The 19,767-nt window shown below is 35.1% G+C and overlaps 2 protein-coding genes across 2 annotated transcripts; one reads left to right on the top strand and one right to left on the bottom strand.

The window, feature by feature from the left end:
- Positions 1-265: 265 nt before the first annotated feature.
- Positions 266-10,787, top strand: LOC105133544 (K(+) efflux antiporter 2, chloroplastic-like). Its single transcript, XM_011037589.1, has 21 exons — positions 266-540; positions 724-2,363; positions 2,754-2,925; positions 3,016-3,106; positions 3,355-3,491; positions 3,583-3,642; positions 3,762-3,881; positions 4,315-4,383; positions 4,636-4,700; positions 5,821-5,911; positions 6,085-6,189; positions 6,293-6,421; positions 6,762-6,971; positions 7,303-7,452; positions 8,605-8,658; positions 8,766-8,824; positions 9,274-9,340; positions 9,413-9,589; positions 9,687-9,743; positions 10,093-10,167; positions 10,304-10,787. The coding sequence occupies exons 2-21, from the start codon at positions 727-729 to the stop codon at positions 10,424-10,426; spliced, it is 3,648 nt and encodes a 1,215-aa protein (XP_011035891.1). The 5' UTR covers positions 266-540; positions 724-726; the 3' UTR covers positions 10,427-10,787.
- A 4,614-nt stretch (positions 10,788-15,401) lies between these two features.
- LOC105133507 (N-terminal nucleophile aminohydrolases (Ntn hydrolases) superfamily protein) lies at positions 15,402-18,995 on the bottom strand. The gene is made up of 11 exons (XM_011037547.1): positions 18,768-18,995; positions 18,622-18,672; positions 18,201-18,321; positions 18,024-18,108; positions 17,392-17,470; positions 17,173-17,299; positions 16,608-16,774; positions 16,365-16,528; positions 15,962-16,085; positions 15,784-15,888; positions 15,402-15,707 (listed from the first exon to the last, which is right to left on the bottom strand). Exons 1-11 carry the CDS (start codon positions 18,909-18,911, stop codon positions 15,615-15,617), a joined length of 1,260 nt encoding a protein of 419 aa, XP_011035849.1. The 5' UTR covers positions 18,912-18,995; the 3' UTR covers positions 15,402-15,614.
- Positions 18,996-19,767: the final 772 nt, after the last annotated feature.

The following is a 19,767-nucleotide window of genomic DNA, read 5'->3' as shown; positions in this document are numbered from 1 at the left end:
ATTATTCAACGTAAATTTAATATAAAAATTCTATAAAAAAAATCAAGTTAAGATCTTTCTAATTAGGAGTGTTTGTTATTTATTTATTTTATTTTAAATTAATTTTTTAAATATTTTTTAATATATTAATATTAATAATAATTTTTGAAATATAATAAAAAATATTTTCATATATTTATAAATAAAAAATATTAAAAAAACAGAACACTTACATCTTCATCGAGGAACATAAAAAAATTTAAAAAATAATCCACCAATAACTGAATTTCTTTCCCTTACCAAATAATTTTCCCTTTTATTTTCTCCCTTTCCAAACAAAGAAAAGAAAAGAAAAATTCAGAGGTGAGCTCCACTACTACATTAATATTTGTTGACTGTTCCTCTCAAGCTCTCTACCTCCTTCCTTTCTGCCTTACTTGATTAAATAAATAAATAAAAAATCCACAAGTTGTTATGTTTATTAGGCAGTGTTGTCGTGTCATTTTGTACCCTAACAAACTCCGCCATTGATTTTTTCATAGCTTCGAGTCCTCTCGACCGGTTAGTGTTAGTTTCGTTTTCTCTTCATTTTTATTTGTATGCACAAATGGATTTTTGCTCTTTTTTTTTATATAAGGGTTTTTTGCTGTTAATTCCATTCCTTCTGGTTTTTTTTCCCTTAATGATTGATTCTTGGTGTTTGATTAAATGTGTAACCGAGTTTGATTGTTTGTTTTACAATAGGAAATGGAGTTCGCGTGTAATTTTCAGCAAACAAATGCATTTTACAGAACACAAGGTACTGATTACAGGGTGTCCAATGGGTTACATTCGAGATTTAGATATAGAAGTTATGGGTATAATGATGTTGATTTGAAGATTGTTTCGAGAGAAAGACCTTCAAAGAAATTAAAGAAGAGTGTTCTTGCATATGGTGGTGGTCGTGGAATTCATAGTCATTTGCGTGTTGGTGGGTATTCAAGTAATCCGTTGTTTTGCAATTTTATTGATGGATTTAAGGGATTGAGAATTGTTAAGTTGGGGTGTCAAGGTAATGATTCGTTAGCATATATTGATGGGAATGTTAGAAATGTAGAAAATGGAGAGGGTAATGATGAGAGCTTGAGAGCAGGGTCTAAAAGTGGCTTTGGAGAGGAGGATGGAAGAGGAGAAAAAGAAGTGGAGACTGGGGTGGTGGTGGAGGCGCTGAATTTGGATGAGTTGAAGGAATTGTTACACAAAGCGACGAGGGATTTGGAAGTTGCACAGCTTAATAGTACGATGTTTGAGGAAAAGGCGCAAAGTATATCAGAAACTGCAATAGCTTTGCAAGATGAGGCATCGAGTGCTTGGAATGATGTTAACTCAACACTTGATATGATTCAGGATATTGTGAACGAGGAGGGTGTTGCTAAAGAAGCTGCTCAAAAAGCAACAATGGCTCTTTCTTTGGCTGAGGCAAGGCTTAAGGTGGCAGTGGAGTCAATAAAAGCTATGAAAGAAAAGGTTGATTCATTGGAGGGTTCTGGAGAGAGTGATGCGGAAAATGATGGTGAAGAAGATTATGAGACAATTTTGGCTGCTCAGAATGACATCAGGGATTGCCAGGCAAATTTGGCAAATTGTGAAGCAGAGTTGAGGCGCTTGCAAATTAAAAAGGAAGCATTGCAAAATGAAGTAGGCGTGTTGAATGAGAAAGCTGAGAAAGCACAAATGAATGCTTTGAAAGCAGAGGAGGATGTTGCAAACATTATGCTTCTAGCTGAGCAAGCTGTTGCCTTTGAACTTGAGGCTACTCAACGAGTGAATGATGCAGAGATTGCATTAAAAAAAGCAGAGAAATCTCTTGCTAGTTCTCGTGTTGATATCCAGGAAACAGCCCGGGGGTATGTATCTGGTGATGAGGTTGTAATCGAGGAGCAGAAGATTGGTGGTGGAAGTGCTTCTGATGTTGAGAAAGAAAGAGATATGGCTGTAAATGGTGATGTTTTAGTTGGCGAGCCTTCAATAGATAGACTATCTGATAAAACTAGCCAGAGTCCTGAAGAGCAATATCTATCAGATGATTCTAGTGACCATGAGAATGGAAAATTGAGCTTGGACTCTAATAAAGATACTGAAGCAGAAGCTGAAAAGTCAAAAAGCGGCGATCAAACAAAAAAGCAGGAAATACAGAAGGACTTGACCTGGGAGAGTTCATCGTCACCTCTCAGCGCTCCCAAGGCATTGTTGATGAAATCTTCTCGTTTCTTTTCTGCATCCTTCTTCTCTTTCAGTGGAGATGGGACAGAGGTGACAGCAGCATCGGTTTTTCAAGGCCTCGTGGAGTCTGCAAGAAAGCAATTGCCCCAACTTGTTCTTGGCCTATTGCTGTTTGGAACAGGGTATGTATTACTGTTGCTCTTTAATTTTATTTTCATCACTGTTAATAGTCCTCCTTTAAGACACATGTAACCTGTTCCGTTGAATGTAAGATACTAAAAAATATTTTCAGGTTATAAATAAAATGAGTTCGTAAAGGTGCATCAGCAGAGGTAATCACAAAATGCCATGAAAATTTGATTCTTTATCAAGGCCGTTCTTGGTATCTATTGCATATTGCTCTATTGCAACCTCCAATAGAGAAATAAACTACATCCTGGTTATGATGATCTAGAGGTTTCTGAAGGCTATTTCAATAGGTTCATGTCACATTAACTGCTTCTGTTAATAGACTCTTACATGTAGTGTAGAAGTTGCCTTCTTTTTATCACAGCGTACTGAACTGTGCACAGATTTGCCTTCTACTCTAATCGAGTGGAGAGGAGTCCTCAGATGCTTCAACAATCAGATATTGTCACGACTAGCATTGAAGAAGTTTCATCAAATGCAAAGCCTCTGATTCGACATATTCAGAAACTCCCGAAGAGAGTCAAAAAACTAATGGCAATGCTTCCTCATCAAGAGGCATAAGTTCATACTACCCTGCACTTCTGCTTTGGATCTGAAGTCAAGCATGTATACATGACTTCCTAACCTGGTTCCTTGTTTTGACAGATGAATGAAGAAGAAGCATCTCTCTTTGATGTTTTGTGGCTGCTGCTTGCTAGTGTTATTTTTGTGCCTATATTTCAGAAAATTCCTGGAGGTGACATCAATATATTTAGTATAAAAATAAGTTTGTACCTTTATACATGCTTCTAGTGTTCCAACGTGAAATTTCTAACTCCTTTTTTATTATTATTTCCTTAGTACTTCTGTTAGGAATTTTTTTCCACCATACAATCAATTATGCTTTCCTGAAATTATCTATATTTATCTCAGCTTGTTGTTTTCCAAAACGAAAATGGAAATTTGTATGATCTTGTTTCACTGATTGTTGATCTGCAATTCCAGGCAGCCCTGTCCTTGGGTACTTGGCTGCTGGCATCTTGATTGGCCCTTATGGTCTCTCCATCATCCGCCACGTGCATGGAACAAAGGCGATTGCTGAATTTGGAGTTGTTTTCTTGCTATTCAATATTGGCCTTGAGGTGGATCTGTACATCTAGATTCTGTGGCTTGAATTTAAGATTCATCCTAATTTAAAAGATTGATGCTAAAGCAGTCTTCTGTCTTTTATAGCTCTCTGTTGAAAGGCTCAGTTCCATGAAGAAATATGTTTTTGGATTAGGCTCTGCTCAGGTACTTGGAAACCAACCCCCACCCCCACCCCCTTTTTTTTTCATTTGTTCAATCCATCCTTGCTCCGAGCTTTCTATTTATATGTTTGTTATCTTGCATTTTCAATGTGCATGATGCAGGTCTTGGTGACAGCAGTGGTTGTTGGTTTGGTCGCACATTTTGTTTCTGGGCTGCCTGGTCCTGCTGCAATTGTCATTGGAAATGGCCTGGCACTATCTTCCACTGCTGTTGTTCTACAGGTAGCAGAATTTCCTTTAAATTCAAGCATTTCAGCTTTCTCAAACTAAGACTCTCTCATTTCTGGAAATATAATTTTCCTGATCAACTACAAGCTTCCTAGACCAAAATATTTTAGCCTTCTATATTATCCAGTGTCCACAATGTTGTTATGCACCCAGCAAAGTGGTAAAGTTAAACTAACACCAATTGCATATTTGAACATCTAAAATATCAGCATTTTGATTGCATATCTAACATTTTTGTTACTTATTCAAGTCATGTTTTGGATGTAATCTGTCAATATTATAATTGCACACTTGTAATTGTGCCAGACTTGTCTAACTGAAAATGAGCTTCTGATCAAGGCTCAATTCTTCCATGGGCCTGTCTGAAATCTCCAAATACTTATTTTGATGGACAAGAGAATTGATAAATGGCGGTCTTAATTTGCAGGTGTTGCAAGAGCGAGGTGAGAGCACATCACGTCATGGACGTGCTACTTTCTCTGTCCTACTATTCCAGGTTACTCCACAGTTCCCAAAACAGAAAAGAAAACAGATTTTGTCTTATTAGTGGCATTTTTCCTTTTCTTTTTCTTGATGACCATGTTATGCCATAGGATTGGTTCATTATGCTTTCATGTAAAAAATTCCCAATCTTTTTTGGGGTAGAAATTTCTCCATGTAATTTCTTTGAGATCTCTTTTAATCAATGTTCATGTTTATGTAGTCATGTTGTTGCAGTGGAATCTTTGATCTTATTTATTCTTTTCAGGATTTGGCTGGTGTGGGGGTGCTAATAATCATACCCCTTTTTTTACCAAATTCATCCAAAGGAGGGGTAAATTTCAATACTCATTTGTTTATATGTTGATATGGCGGTGAGCTTTTGATTTTGTTTTGCTTTGAATGTCAAAGAAACTTGCAAATGTTTCTGCTATTTTATGGGTCATAATCAATGACTTATAATGAGCAACCTTCCTTACATTCAATCAGAAGCTAAGCATTAATTCAGTTAATTGGTTGTTTGAAGTGACACAAATGCTGCACTGCATATCAGTTCGTATCCCAAATGGAGTCAATTTGTCAATTTATTTATTGATAAATGACTATAGAATGATCCAATGGAATTATCCATGTTGCAAAGAAACTTAGTTAAATACTTTAAAATTTGTAGCAGGTACAGATATTACAATGATCCCAATGCAATGCATATGATAAATCATAATAAACTACACTGTTTGATTGCTGGTAACAAATTGCTGAAACTCTCTGAATTCTGTGGAAAACAAGAATGAGTTTTGTTGACAAAACAAGGTTTCATTTGATGGAAGAGATGTTACAATCATGACAAGGTGGATAAGGCACCTTCTAATGTGAAATCAGAACCTGAGAAATAGAAACTACAAGACAATAGGACCATTTAGCCTTGCCAACTATTAGTAAAACACTTGTTCAAGATACCTTGTTTACTGAGAAACAATAAGACCTACCAAAAGAACAGAGGGTAACACAGCGAGAGAAGAAGCAGAAAAGTGTTCCTTGCTATTATATGCAGAAGTAAAAACATCAATATCATGTAAAGCAAAATTTCGAGCTTTATGTGCCCATTTTACAATGACTTAGTAAGAAACATAAAATAGGTCTCTTAAGATTTACAGAAAAACAGAAAGGAAGCCAAATGGAGCATGCCTGTTCATAATTCCACTCGGATACAATGACTTTGGAGATAATAAAGGCAGGATCTGGAGTTCTGGATGCACTTTTTAGTGTGTTCCTTTTCTTTCAATAGCATCTGCTATTGAAAGATGAACCATAAAAAATGCAAAATCAATCTTCTATTTCTTGTAGAATGCATATATAGTTATTGATAATTTGAATTGCCTTTTCTGATATTGTCATTCCTGCTGGCGTTGCCTCCTATGTTGGTATTATAAGTGATATGATCTGCTGCTTTCCATGTTGGTTTTCAAGCAATTGCTGAAGCTCTTGGGATGGCAGCTGTCAAGGCAGCAGTTGCCATCACTGCGATAATTGCTGGTGGAAGATTGGCAAGTCTTGTATTTTCTAGATTATGGCATTTCTCCTTTTGATGCAAGTTATATCTTGAACTTACCAATTCTACGGTCTTGATTGGAATTTTTGGGAATTCTTTTTACACAAGGTGGAAATGCGTGGTGTCATCTGAACAGTGTGCTGATTTCCCTTTCTGTGATTTTTGTAGCTGCTTCGACCAATTTATAAACAAATTGCAGAAAATCAAAATGCAGAGATATTCTCAGCCAATACACTTCTTGTTATTCTGGGGACCAGTCTCCTTACAGCCAGGGTATGGAAATGCTTCTCAGATTGCCGGAACATGTTTTATTTAATCTTATTATTACTGTTACTGTTGTTAATGAATTTGTGCCATTATCTTTTTCCTAGAACAGGCTGGACTTTCCATGGCGTTAGGGGCTTTTCTGGCTGGTTTGCTTCTTGCGGAAACTGAATTTTCCTTGCAGGTTGAATCAGATATTGCCCCATATCGCGGGCTTCTATTGGGTCTTTTTTTCATGACGGTAGGTGTTTAAAAAAATGCAGTCTTGTTTAAGATCTATCTTTTTACTACTTATAGTTCTCGTTTTAATTCTTTTATAAGTCAATTGTTGGCCTTTCATAACACAAAAGGATTACATGTGAAATCTTCTTCTTTGTACTGGAATAACAGGCCAGCTCTGAAAGTCTGTTCTTCAAAAAAAAACTTTTTACTGTATTTTTATACAACTTATAGCACTGCTTCTTTTATTAGACTGATGAATATGTTAATCGTTGAACTTGCATGATTTTTGCTACTTTGATGATGCAACTAAGTTGACCCTCAATAATAACCTGTTAACATCTGTCCTTCTGTGTTCTTAGGTTGGAATGTCTATTGACCCAAAACTTCTGATTTCAAATTTTCCTGTCATTATGGGATCATTAGGACTTTTAATTGGTGGCAAGACCGTATTGGTTGCTTTAGTTGGCAGGGTTTTTGGTGTTTCAATTATATCTGCAATAAGGGTTGGTCTTCTTCTTGCTCCGGGTGGAGAATTCGCATTTGTTGCATTTGGTGAAGCTGTTAATCAGGTATCCTTTCCTAATTATTACATTTTTTTTTATGTTGCATAAATTTTCAATGTGTTTGTCGGCGGTAATTCAACAAGTTATTGTAGTGTTTTATACAAAGTCCACTAATTGGTTGGCCTATGTGTTTAATATCTTCTGTGTATTTGTTGTTGTTTCAAAATGTCTTTGTTACATTTCAAAAAGCTATTGAGATATGGAAAATATCTCAGTCATGATATTTGATAAGGAAAATATCAGGACTGGATAATTTTCACTAATTAAACTGAAAGTAATATTGATAATTAAAAGCTTGTTTCCTGTACAAGGGTTACCTAATTATTGTCATCTGCAGGGTATAATGTCTCCTCAGCTATCCTCTTTATTGTTTCTTGTGGTGGGGATCTCAATGGCCATGACACCATGGCTAGCTGCTGGCGGCCAGTTAATAGCATCTCGTTTTGAGCAGCATGATGTTCGTAGTTTGTTACCAGTTGAGAGTGAGGTAAGGTCACTAGCATATGAATTGATAGCTAATATTGTGAAAGTCAGTTTTAGCCCTTGGTGATATCTGGGTCGAAGTTCAAACCTTGCTACTGGTAGTTTACTGAGCTTGATACTTTGTTGCATGGTGACTGAGTTACAACTAGATAGATATGATGAATTGTGAAACATGGGAGTTTCATATAAACTACTGAAGCATCCTTATCATTTGGCAAATATGATGCTACTTGAGTGATGCATCCCTGAGAAAATATGTTTTCATTATTGCCAGTTATGGGAGGGGAAATGAATAGTGAGAAAATATGTTTTCATTATTGCCACTTATGGTAGGGGCAATGAATAGTGAAAACAAGCAACCTCTCAATTGTGTAAGTGCCGTGCATGAATTTTGTAGATGTGCTTTCAAAACATCCATTTTCCCTTGCATATCCAGATCAGAATCTGTTTGTTTTGCCTTTAAATCCTAGTTATAAGACCTGGCTTGTTGGTTCAACTTGGTGACCCACCAATCTGGGGCCTGGCCTGGTCCGAGTCAAAAACCTGGTCTTTTTTGTTAGTACAAAAACAATGTTGTTTCAGTCTTTTTTTTTTTTAAGTCAAAGCTTGGTTTGACCCTCTGACCCGTGGGTCAACCTGCCTTACCCACAACTGAGCCTTAGATTAGATCTTATAACTATGCTATGCTTTGAAGTGCCTGGAATTTCGTACTCTAAGTTTTATAACAATAATTGTAAGTGGCAAAATTGTGGTTTGTTTTTCGCCGTAGTTTCATTCTCTTGATCATATTTGTATGACGTCATTTTTATGCTGGTGAGACTGCATTAGTTATGGTGTAAATGCTACTGCAAAATCAGGCTATTCATTTATCTCCATAACCATTAGGAAACAAATAGCTGCATCCCATATAACAAGGAAAACTTTTATTCTTTATAGTTCATTGGCACCCCAGGGTTTTTTCTTCTTGTTGCATATTGAGTTCTTTTAAACATCATTTTCCAGCACTATCCTCCCCTTTATTCTGGAAGTAGCAACCACCCAATAGTTATATTTTTCTCAGCTGTGTAAGATTAGATGTTTGTGATGATAGGTTTGCTTGACAACTATACAGAGTACTTAATGATTAATCTTTCTCTTGGTTTGATTTTGTTTACAGACAGATGATTTGCAGGATCATATTATTATCTGTGGATTTGGACGTGTTGGCCAGGTTGATACGTATCTTATTTGATTTGTCGTGTTCATTAAAGTGGCACATATTCTGAAGTTTTCTAGTTCTTAATGCACATGATCATGACATTCATTTGGGTTTGCCAGATTATAGCGCAGCTTCTCTCAGAACGATTAATTCCATTTGTTGCTCTTGATGTGAGGAGGTAAGCCAAAGATTGAGAAAGACTGCTTGCAAGTGTTCTGATGTTATCTCAGAATGTTTGTGTTTTTGGTTCATTGCCTATTCACCCTATAGAAGTAGTATTTTTGTCTACAAGAATTTCTGTTTTTTCTTTCCACCTACAAATTATCACTTGGTTTCTTTCTAAACAGCATATCTTTATCAAAGGCTTCAATAGAAATTAAAAAGTTGGTCTTAGCTACCATTTTGCTACTTGGATTTAGATATCAGCTACCGTGGTTCTTGCGTTTCTTGGTATGCTGCAAAATCATGTTGTACGATTGCTACTCAGAAAAGAATGGAAATATATTCCCTTTCTTATTACTTTGTTTATGCCAGGATATGATCATATTATTGTTTGGATATTTTTTTTTTAATATGAGTGGAGAGATGTTGCAAGTGTCTTGGTTATTAAAAGTTTGCTTTTTTCAGTGATAGAGTGGCAGCAGGCCGTGCCCTGGATCTACCTGTGTACTTTGGAGATGCTGGTAGTCGAGAGGTAAAGCTAAATGCATCATGGGCTACTTATGTGGTGTTTCAACATTTGATGTGTTTTGTATTATGTGGTTAGGTCCTCCATAAAATCGGTGCTGAAAGAGCATGTGCTGCAGCAATAACTCTAGATACACCTGGTGCAAATTATAGAACTGTCTGGGCTCTGAGCAAGTACTTTCCCAATGTGAAAACGTTTGTTCGTGCTCATGATGTTGATCATGGCCTTAATTTGGAGAAGGCTGGTGCTTCAGCTGTAATATTCAATAAAACTTCTGACATAGCTTTTTATTGAGTTTCCTTTGATTTATAAAACAACTTAATCACACCCTGTTAACAACTAATTCTTACAGGTTGTCCCCGAAACGTTGGAACCAAGTCTACAGTTGGCTGCTGCTGTTCTTGCACAGGTAACAGCTTGCTTCTTGAGTCTCACGTCACTGGAAATTCTATGTTTTTTCTATGTCAAAAGCATCTGGAGCTAAAATGCCATTCATGCAGTCCAAACGAGTCTGTTGGATTGGCTTTATTTTAACTTCCATTCATATGAATTACATATTGAAATATCCGAAATGTAGAATCTGATTGCTTGAGTTGGCCAAGTGCAACAAAAAATTGGTTTGTACAAGGCTGCAAGTCAACAATATAACAAAACAATTCTGGCATGGAGATGAATAGATAGCTGTACTCGTTTGGCCACAGCTCCCCGTTAACATTCTTATGGTTCCCTTTTCATTTGGGTTTTCCTCTTCCATTTAGGCTAAACTGCCCATGTCAGAGATTGCAGCCACCATCAACGAATTTAGAACCCGCCATTTGTCTGAGCTTACTGAGGTAATCAACGCTATTTCTTTTTTTTCTTTTTAATTCTTCTTAAATTCCAGTCAACTGCACAATTCATCAGTGTAGAATTTAAAACCCCATTTTGGTTGAAATAGTTTGACATGTGGAAGTTTACGTTCCTTTGCAGCTATGTGAAAGTAGTGGAAGTTCTCTTGGGTATGGATTTTCTCGTGTCATGACTAAACCCAAAACGCAGTCCTTGGATTCTTCAGATGAAAACCAATTCAGTGAAGGAACATTAGCAATATGAAAATTGCCCCATGTGAACCAGGTAAAGAAAAAAAAAGGGAAAATAAATATTGAGGAGAAATGTATAGCAACTAGCATGTTCCACTGGTATAAATTGTACAGAAATACACTGAAAGGAAAGACAATAGCACATGTAACATTGATCAAAGGATAGACATATCCCCGCACGAAAAACATGTCCTGAAGTATCGTGTAATAGTCTGATCTCTTTTTGGTTCCTCGAACAAGACAGTATAAAGGAACTGAGACCTCGGAATCTAACAGGAACTTCCAGCAGTTTATTAACTTCATATCTCTTGCTATTAAGGATGGGTTTAAATCTTCCAGCCATGCAGCGCCATTAATAGAAAAGGATTCACGCCGTAAAAATGAATCTCTGTAATTTTGAGTCTGTGTAGCAGACCTTGCTACACAAACTGTGCTCAAATCAAGTGCTTCTACTGTCCAGTGGCATGTCTTCGCATTTTTCATTATAAATTGTTTTTTTAATAGATTCTGTTATGCTAACAATGGCATTGAATTGTACCCAAAGTGGCATGCCATAAAATTTAATATCTGAGATTTTCCGCTAAAGATTTCCTGACTTGAAAGTCCGAGCATTCGAAGAGGATGTTTTCTTCATAAAAGTGATGAAGTTTCATAAAATTCATGGCCGGCAATTTCAGTGTATAAGCAAAAATTTACCAAGTAGTTGTACTCTACAAGTAAAAATTGTTTATTTGTTGATAATAGTGGCCAGAGAATGGGGATTAAATATCATCACAACTACTAGAAATTAACTATAATTAAAAGGAATCTGTATTTTATTATATCATAGCATGAATTACTATGAATTATGAATAATTTCAGTGTGAATTACCCTGTTTCAAATCACTATATGCTACGAGTGATTTTACCATAGATTATACTGTTTGAGTTTATTTTTTGATGGGCTCTTTCAAAAAGCATAGGAGTGGATGTAGATACATTGCAATGTTGATATTATAGCGTTTTTGGAAACGTTTCTCTGTTGTGTTTTTAGTTAAAAATAATAGCTGGGAGTATTGTCTTTTTTGCTAAAAGTTGTTAAGCCTGGCTTGACAGCTGAGCCCAACGTTGTTGTATCCAAAACAATTCTAACAGATACCGAGAGTGCTATATCTTACTGAATTGCAGGACTGATAGTGTTGAGTTTAGAAATTCAAAATAGTTCAAAAGGTTTTTAAATTTGGCTACCCAGCAAGACCCACCGATTTAGGGTTTGGCTGTGTAGCAAGGTCTAATATTTTTTGATTTGATTGTGTAACCATATATAAAAATATTTTTTTTATATAAATAATATTATTATTTTTATAATTAATATTTTTAAAATCTTATTATTTTATTATAATTAATATTATTGATATTATTATTAAGAAATTTAAAAAATATATCATTAATTTAAAAAAACCATAGATTTTATTTGAAAGGTAAAATTATTATTATTATTATTATTAATAAATTTGAAGAAAAATATTATTATTATTATCAAAGAAAAACAATAAGTTTTATTTGAAGGGATTAAAAACTATAAAAATTAGGCACATAAGTTTAATATTATTAATAAATAATATTTTTTATTATAATTAATGTTATTGACATAAAAAATATCATTATTTGTAGTATACAAATTATTATTTTTAGTATAATTAATATAATAATTAATAAATTTAAAAAAATATCATTAATATTAAAAAGAAACTATAGATTTGATTTAAAGGGTAAAATTAAATTTTTATTATTACTATCACTAATGAATTTAAAAAATATATTATTACTATAAAAAAAATTTATTTAAAGGGATTAAAAACTATAAAAACTTGAGTCATATAAATTTAATAATTATTAAATTTATTAATATTATTAAATTTAAAATAAATCTTATTACTATTGAATAAAAATATAAGTTTGATTTGAAGAGTAGAATCGATTATTATTAACTTGGATTTGAGATATTTTTTAAAACTCGAGAAATTTGAGGCTAAAAAGAGATGCTTAACCCAAGTTGATTGGAAATGATAAAAAGATCCAAATACCTTGGATTTTGTAGCCCTCTCTGGCCCAAGATAATTAAATCATGAGTCTAGGTTTTAGATTGATGGTTTCGTATAAGGATCCAATGATCTTGGATCCTGTATCCTCACCAAACTTTAATAAATTAAGATTATAATTAAATCCAATATTTTTGGATAGAGTATTTAAGAAAAGTTCAAAATGTTTGAGTCTAATATTGCAGTTAAATTTACTTAAACTTGGGTAAGTTTATTAATATTAAAAATATTATTATTTATATTATAAATAATGTTGTTTTTATTATAATTAAAAGTATTAATATAAAAATTATAATTATTATTATTTATAAAATAATTAATAAATTAAAAAAAATTATTATCAATATTAAAAATCAACCTAAGATTTGATTTGAAGAGTAAAATTTAAAATTATTGTTATTACTGTTATTATTATCATTATAAAAATATTGTTATTTTTATTGAAGAAAAACTATTTTTTTTAAGATTAAAAAAATATAAGATTTTAAGAAAATAAATTAAATATTAATATTTATATTATAAATATTATCGTTAGTTAAATTTGGTGTTATAACCAACTTAAAATTTTAGTTATGTGTTATAGCTAAATTCAATATTTTTAATATTTTAATAGTTTTTATAAAAAAAAAAAATGAGTCCTCGTCCTATGATGCAACACCAAACTAGTTCAAACTAAAAGCTTTAAATAAAATGGTTTTGTTCTTCTGCCGTTATTCATTCCCAGAGAATTCCCTTTTTGAGGTGGCCGAGGAGGTGCAAAGAGGCAGACAAGGATGGAAAGGGCGTGGGCTCGCACCCACTGTCAACAATCTTCAGCACAAGCCAGTCTGCTCAACCTCCAAAACCTTGCAATTATTTTTCAAACACAGGCCGCCACAAACACAAAACACTACGTCGAGGTTTCTTGGACTTTGCTTCGCCACCACCAAAATGTCCTCATCACTCATCTTCACTGACTCTTCCACAGCTTCTCGTCCTTTTCCTCTTGCCCCATTCACTTCGTCTTTTAATTCCCCTCTTTTCCTCCGCCATGCGAGGCATCTTGTCGAACGTGTTTTTTGGAATTCTAATGTGTTTGCTTCGTTTGTTGCTCAGATAAACCGAGTGGTGAAGCGTCCGCGAGGGTAATTGATGGGAGAATGGTGGCAAAGCAAATAAGAGATGGGATAACTGCTCAAGTGTTGAAGATGAAGGAAGCAATTAGTGTTGTTCCTGGTTTAGCAGGGATTCTTGTTGGTGACTGGAAGGATTCTGCTACTTATGTTCGCAACAAGAATAAAGCTTGTGCATCTGGGGGAATCAACTCTTTTGAAGTACGTCTGCCAGAAGATTCTAGCGAACAAGAATTGATTAAGTTTATTTAGGAATTTAATAACGATCCTTCAGTTCATGGCATTCTTGTCCCTGCCTTCGGTATGGTTTTGAATTTGAACAATTTTTGACAACGTTGAAAGAGTTACATGGTATTGTTGTGCTGAATTGTGATGGTTTGATTAGAAGTGGCCGTGTTTGCATGTTTGTATCGGCATACGAATGAGCAGAATGTGCTAAATGCTGTTAACACTGAGAAGGATGTGGATGCTTTCCTTCCATTGAACATTGGTCGTCTTACAATGCGAGGAAGAGACCCATTATTTGTTCCGTGTACGCCTAAAGGGTGCGTAGAATTTTTGCATAGATATGGTGTTGAAATCGAAGGATGAGAGAGCATTTGTGATTGGTCGGAGCAATATTGTAGGGATGCTAGCTGCTTTGTTGCTTCAGGCAATTAATTTTCCCAGCAAGGGCTTCTGTAGATTCTAAAAATTTTTTGCCACTTCTCTTGTCATCATATATATGGGTGTATCTGTCCTTTTCTAGACTCGTCGTCTTGATGTTCTCCATATTGGTAAAGGGAAGATGCTACCGTGAGCACTGTCCATTCTTGAACCCAGAACCCTGAAGAGATCATAAAACAAGCAGATATAATAATCTCTGCTGTAGGGCAGCCATATATGGCGAGGGGGAGCTGTTTAAAACCTGGTGCGGTTGTAATTGTCGTTGGAATTAATGCAGTTGAGGTGAGCAGAATTCTATAGTGGCTTGTGTTTTTCCTTTCCTCTACATGCTTTCCAGGTTATATTTTTATGTGATTGACGGGTTTTTATTTGTATGCATGCATGTATAAAAAGGATGCAAAAAGCCCTCGAGGTTACTAATTGGGTGGAGATGTCTTCTATGAGGAGGCCTGCAAGGCTGCTTCAGCTGTTCCTCCAGTTCCTGGAGGTGTTGGTCCTATGACCACAGCATTGCTTCTCTCTAATACTCTCAGCTCAGAAAAGAGGACACACAACGTCCAGTGATTATCACGAGATTTTAAAGATCAATGCTAATATGATAGGGCTGGCTTCCCAGGGACCGGCCTGGTGGTAGCTTGAGCTCCCATTTTCTCAGGGAGGAGCTAGTTTCAGTCCCAGGCGCTGCCTTTCTACTAGTTTATTTTTATGACAAGGTGAGATTTTATGACAGGTGGAAGGCATTATATCTTGCTAGGGAAAGTGTACAGTAGATTTTACGCGCCAAAATCTAGGGTTCTATTTTGAACAGTGTTTGTTATTTTCTTTCACCAGGTTAATGGGTTTCCTTGATTATCATTCTATAACTGTTCGGTTCCAATTCCAGATGCCATGAACGAGGCCTAAACAACCATCCTTCCTGTTGTGCAGAATTCAATTATGGATCGGATTCTTATATCATATCTGTTAAATTTTAACTCCTAGTTCATTTGCAGTAGATTGCATGTAACTTGGTGATACAGAACCATGAGCGGCGTATGGATACTGTTCTTTTTGCCAAACACGTATGGATAGTCAAGGACAGTATGGTCTCGAAGGCAGGTGCAGAAAAAAAAGCAGTGAGTAAAAAAAAAAAAAGGTTAAATCTTTGACGACTACTGTTCACGTTTATATCATTTCAACATCAATTATCACCTCTTCAATCTGCTTGGATTCCATCTATCTATTGAAAAAGATACATGCAACTTGAGCACACTTCATCAATGCCAAAAACCGTCACTGATTGTATTTTCTTTTACTTTCTAATGAATCTGAAAGTCTAGAATCACAGTGATAAAAATTCCAGTCACAACAAATTTTTGGCCGAAAGATCAACTCGTGCTTCAAAATGGTCTATTCCAGTTTTTCTCTGCTGTTTCGTACTGCGAAGAACAGAAACCTGAAAAGCAATGTTATCAGGAAAACATTATGCTTCCAATTTAATTTTCATGCAAGCGGGTAAAAGGGGTTGATACCTTGGGCCGTTTCATAGAACTTCCATGATATCCTATCCCAAAAGACAAGGAGGAAAAAGCTGCTGCAATTTCTATTGCTTTCAGCTTCGGTAAGTTTCCTGAAGCCTAAGAAACAAACAATGAATTGAATAAATAATAATATTGCGCACACAGAACCAAATGTCTTAGACAAGCTCACCATCATAGGGGCATCGGCTTGCACAAGTAAAATCCCAGCACTTTTTTCAGTAGCATTTCGATTGTCATCCAGAATTACAGACCGTAATACTTTCATACTAGCAGAGGCAGGACCAGCATGGGAACTGAGCATGAAAATAACCTAGTCAGTTTAACAAAGTGGCTATCCCTTGAAGCACCTGATTCATTATAGCAATGCATTGGCAAGTATCTGATTGTTGAAGCATCAGCAAATACAGATACTTCATGCAATCAAAATTATTGTTCTTCTTTCTTTAAATGAATAACTTCCAAGGGCTCAAGCTGAATTGATCATGGCGACTCCATGCATTAAGCAATTGTGAGCATGTGGAATTCTAGGATAGAAGGCCAACTAGAGATATTGCAAGAAAACAGAATCATACATTGATGCCGAAACACAGCACTCCCTGGCAGCAAATCCTTTCATTAGGTATTCACCAGCACCAGAAGCACAGCAGCCAATTATGAAAGGAACACCAAAAGGACCCCTTGAAGAAGCCCAGCAACCACAACCATGCATTGCTGCCAGCCCCACTCGCCCACCTATCTGTTTTCCCATTATAATTACTTAATTCCTCCAAGATATGTCAGTAACAACATTGAAAATGAATTATACCATTCATTACCTTCATTGCTATACCACCACTAGAGGCCCCAGAAGCTATGTGTCCTTCAGTGTCAACACAGATAACTCCAACTGTGTCCATGACACAGTCCTCTTCCATGGTGCTTGGCATAGACGATTGCCCACCATCATTCCCTTCTGAAGGTTCATAAGATTGAAATTCTAATTCTGCAAAACCAATACAACAAGCATCAAACATTGTAATATTTGGAACGCCTGGAAAAGGCATGCATGACCACTGTTGCTAACACAGATGAAAGGGGAAAAGAAACAAGCAAGAATACTGGTGCAAACAGAAATGTTGTATTGATATATACAATGGCATTGGTTGCAAGCCACCAACAAAACAAGAGCCATCTATACAAGTGTTAGATAATTATGTCTAATTAAATTCTTAGAACGACCATCAGAAACAACAATATGACACTCTGCATAACATGCAAATTGGAAGATGGCAGGAGAGAAGTCGGTCTCACACTCTAGGTAGCTCATAAACAAAGAATTTACACTTACTGACTTAATGCTTGTTAAGAGAAAGTAATTAGTGTCAAAAACTAATGCGATACCTGATATTTTTGAGGTCTCTTGAGCACTACAACAAAGTCTATCATCAGAATAAATCCTAGCATTGGCATTAGCAAGCATTCTTTTGTACTTTGTCCATTGTGCTTTTGCCCTTGCTGTCACTAGCCACTGTTTTTCAAATGGAAAATATTCAACAAAATAACAGATTAAGCATATATTAATTTTCTGAAGTAAAATCAATTTAAAGGATCAAACTATACCTTTTCAGCCTCCACAATTTCTGGCAAATCAATGCCTTTGGACTTTCCCCATACACGTGCACCTTCACCAACCAAGAACCTAAGGGCACATAAAACATGCCTTGAGAAAACTAGAAAACATTAAGGGGAAAAAAGAAAAGAACATGGGTGTATGTATCACATCTACCTCGTATAAAAACAATACAATTAAATTTTATAAAACATCATTGATTGACATAATTGATCAAAGAACTCGTTTTTGGAGTATCTCTGTTCTTTTTTTTCTTTTTTTTTTTAACAGGTTTTTGGAGTGTGTCCAAGATGCCATTATTATCATATCAAGAGCGATTTGATTCAAAACTTGAATATAAATGCCTCCAAATAACTAAAACATGAGTTTAATACTTAAGATACCAGTTGAAGCATGTTTAAATGTTATAGCACTGAGCACATTTTAAGCAGCAGTTATGATTCATGAAGTTAGCATTTTGAACTGTAAACAGAAGTCCTAATCATACATGCAATATCAAGTTCTAAGGAAAGTAGAAATATTAATCTTGAAAACATTAAGATGGAACACAGAAAAAAAGAACAAAATTTAAGAGGCATCATAACAATTCAGAACGTTATAAAGAAGAAAGATGGATAATTACATAGGAGGTATTCGACCCAATAGTGAAGACCCCATCATTTGCTCCTTGGCCAATAATGCAGCAATATGGATGGCATTTCGGACACCTGGACTACAACTAGTGAAATATTTATTCAGTGAATTCACCAGAAACAGAGTATAAATGAAATCCACATGAAAACTAAGTCTTATTTTATACCTGGAACAGCTCCAACAGCTCCAAATGCACCAGAATCACCATCCATAATACTAGCATCACATTCCACATGACCATCTTCCGTCAAATTAGAACCCTGGCCTGCATTTGTGCTTGGGTCATCCTTCAACAAAACAACAAAGGCAACATCATCTCATCTTCTCATTTATACAAGCCTATATGAAGGTAAACTACACTCAATCATAGATTTAAGGCGGTTTCCCTGAAATAAAACATGATAGAATAAACACGTGAAACCTAAAGCCCGCCCCCATTAACCACTCTAGGCCGGGTGAAATTGCGCCTTGCACCTTCAATTGTTAATCAAGAACCCATTGGATCGGCCAGAAAACAAAAATAGCATTCTTTCCATGTTCTTGCATTAAAATTAACCATAAATGAGCAAACTAGATAAACTCGTTACCTCCAGTACTTGAATGGCGGCCGTAACAGCATCTATACATCCACCAGGACCCTAGATCGGTCCAAAAAGAAAACAAAATATTTCACTATCTTAATTGATTGTAAAAATGAGGAAATGGAGAAAGAAAAGAGAAAAAAAGAGAGGACCTTGCGAAGAATAGAAGCAGCAGCGAGACAAGCGCGCTTCATGGCGGACCTCAGAGCCTTTTCATTGGATGGCGCGTGATATCCCGCTCCAACGTGAACCGCCACGAAGAATCTAGGGTTTTGATCCTCTGATTCACAGGCCATTTGGTTTCGTCGGTTGGGACTTTTGGCTGCAGCTTCCTTTAACGGTCACGTCGGCGCCTTTTATTTCCTTCGTTTATTTTATTTTCCTTTTCCAATTCTTTTTCCTTTTGTTCAATGATTGATCGATGAAAATAAATTCTAGTGTTTAATAAAAATGCAATTGGATTTTCTGGGTTTTTTCTTTTACAAAAATGGTTAAAAATTTTGGTAAAATAATACATCCAAAAAACAATATTAAAAAATAAAATAATTTGAACAAAAATATGATTAAGAATAACAGAAAAATCATACAACAAACAAACCTTAATTCTAACCTTAAATTAACCCAAAATATAAACCCTAAACAATACCAAACCCAAAAATTAATCATTAACATTTAAACACTAATCAAAATCTTTTGGTTTTTTTTACCCCTTTTTTTTTCCAATTCCTTGTGAGGTTTTTGATAAATTTTATGCTTTATTATTTTATTATTGAGTGAATCTTTAACAAATTAAACTATAAAAAAACACAAAAAAAAACCAAAATCTTTATTTTTAAAATTAGTGTTTAAGGGTTTGTTTTTGAGATTTAGAATTATTGTTTGAGGTTAAAGTTAGGATTAATTTGTGATTTGATTTTTTTTCTTATCAGAGTCAGTTTTCAATTATGTTTTTGTTAAAATAACTAATTCCAATTGCGTCTATGCTAAAGTTACTTCTTAAAATAATGCTATTTTAAAATAATATTTTGGCTACTTTTTTTTTTTTATTAAAGTCCAATTTTTCTTGGATGATTTTCTGCATCACAACTCTTAAAAAAAATAGAATTAATGTTTTTTTATATATAATGTTTTTTTTTTTAAAAGCAGTACTAA

Source organism: Populus euphratica, unplaced genomic scaffold, assembly GCF_000495115.2.
Source record: "Populus euphratica unplaced genomic scaffold, PopEup_1.0 scaffold2.1, whole genome shotgun sequence".
NCBI classification, from domain to species: Eukaryota; Viridiplantae; Streptophyta; class Magnoliopsida; order Malpighiales; family Salicaceae; genus Populus; species Populus euphratica.
The sequence above is the reverse complement of the archived record's forward strand: the minus strand, read 5'-3'. Positions and strand labels throughout refer to the sequence as shown.

Excerpts from the sequence above, each read along its gene's own strand:
- LOC105133544 (XM_011037589.1), top strand. The coding sequence starts at position 727 with ATGGAGTTCGCGTGTAATTTTCAGCAAACAAATGCATTTTACAGAACA. Across the intron at positions 4,701-5,820 it reads CCAAATTCATCCAAAGGAGG|TGTTGGTTTTCAAGCAATTG; the intron begins GGTAAATTTCAA and ends TGCTGCTTTCCA. Across the intron at positions 10,168-10,303 it reads ATTTGTCTGAGCTTACTGAG|CTATGTGAAAGTAGTGGAAG; the intron begins GTAATCAACGCT and ends GTTCCTTTGCAG.
- LOC105133507 (XM_011037547.1), bottom strand. The coding sequence starts at position 18,911 with ATGGCCTGTGAATCAGAGGATCAAAACCCTAGATTCTTCGTGGCGGTT. Across the intron at positions 18,109-18,200 it reads AGCTGTTGGAGCTGTTCCAG|GTGTCCGAAATGCCATCCAT; the intron begins GTATAAAATAAG and ends GTTGTAGTCCAG. Across the intron at positions 15,708-15,783 it reads GTTCTATGAAACGGCCCAAG|GTTTCTGTTCTTCGCAGTAC; the intron begins GTATCAACCCCT and ends ATTGCTTTTCAG.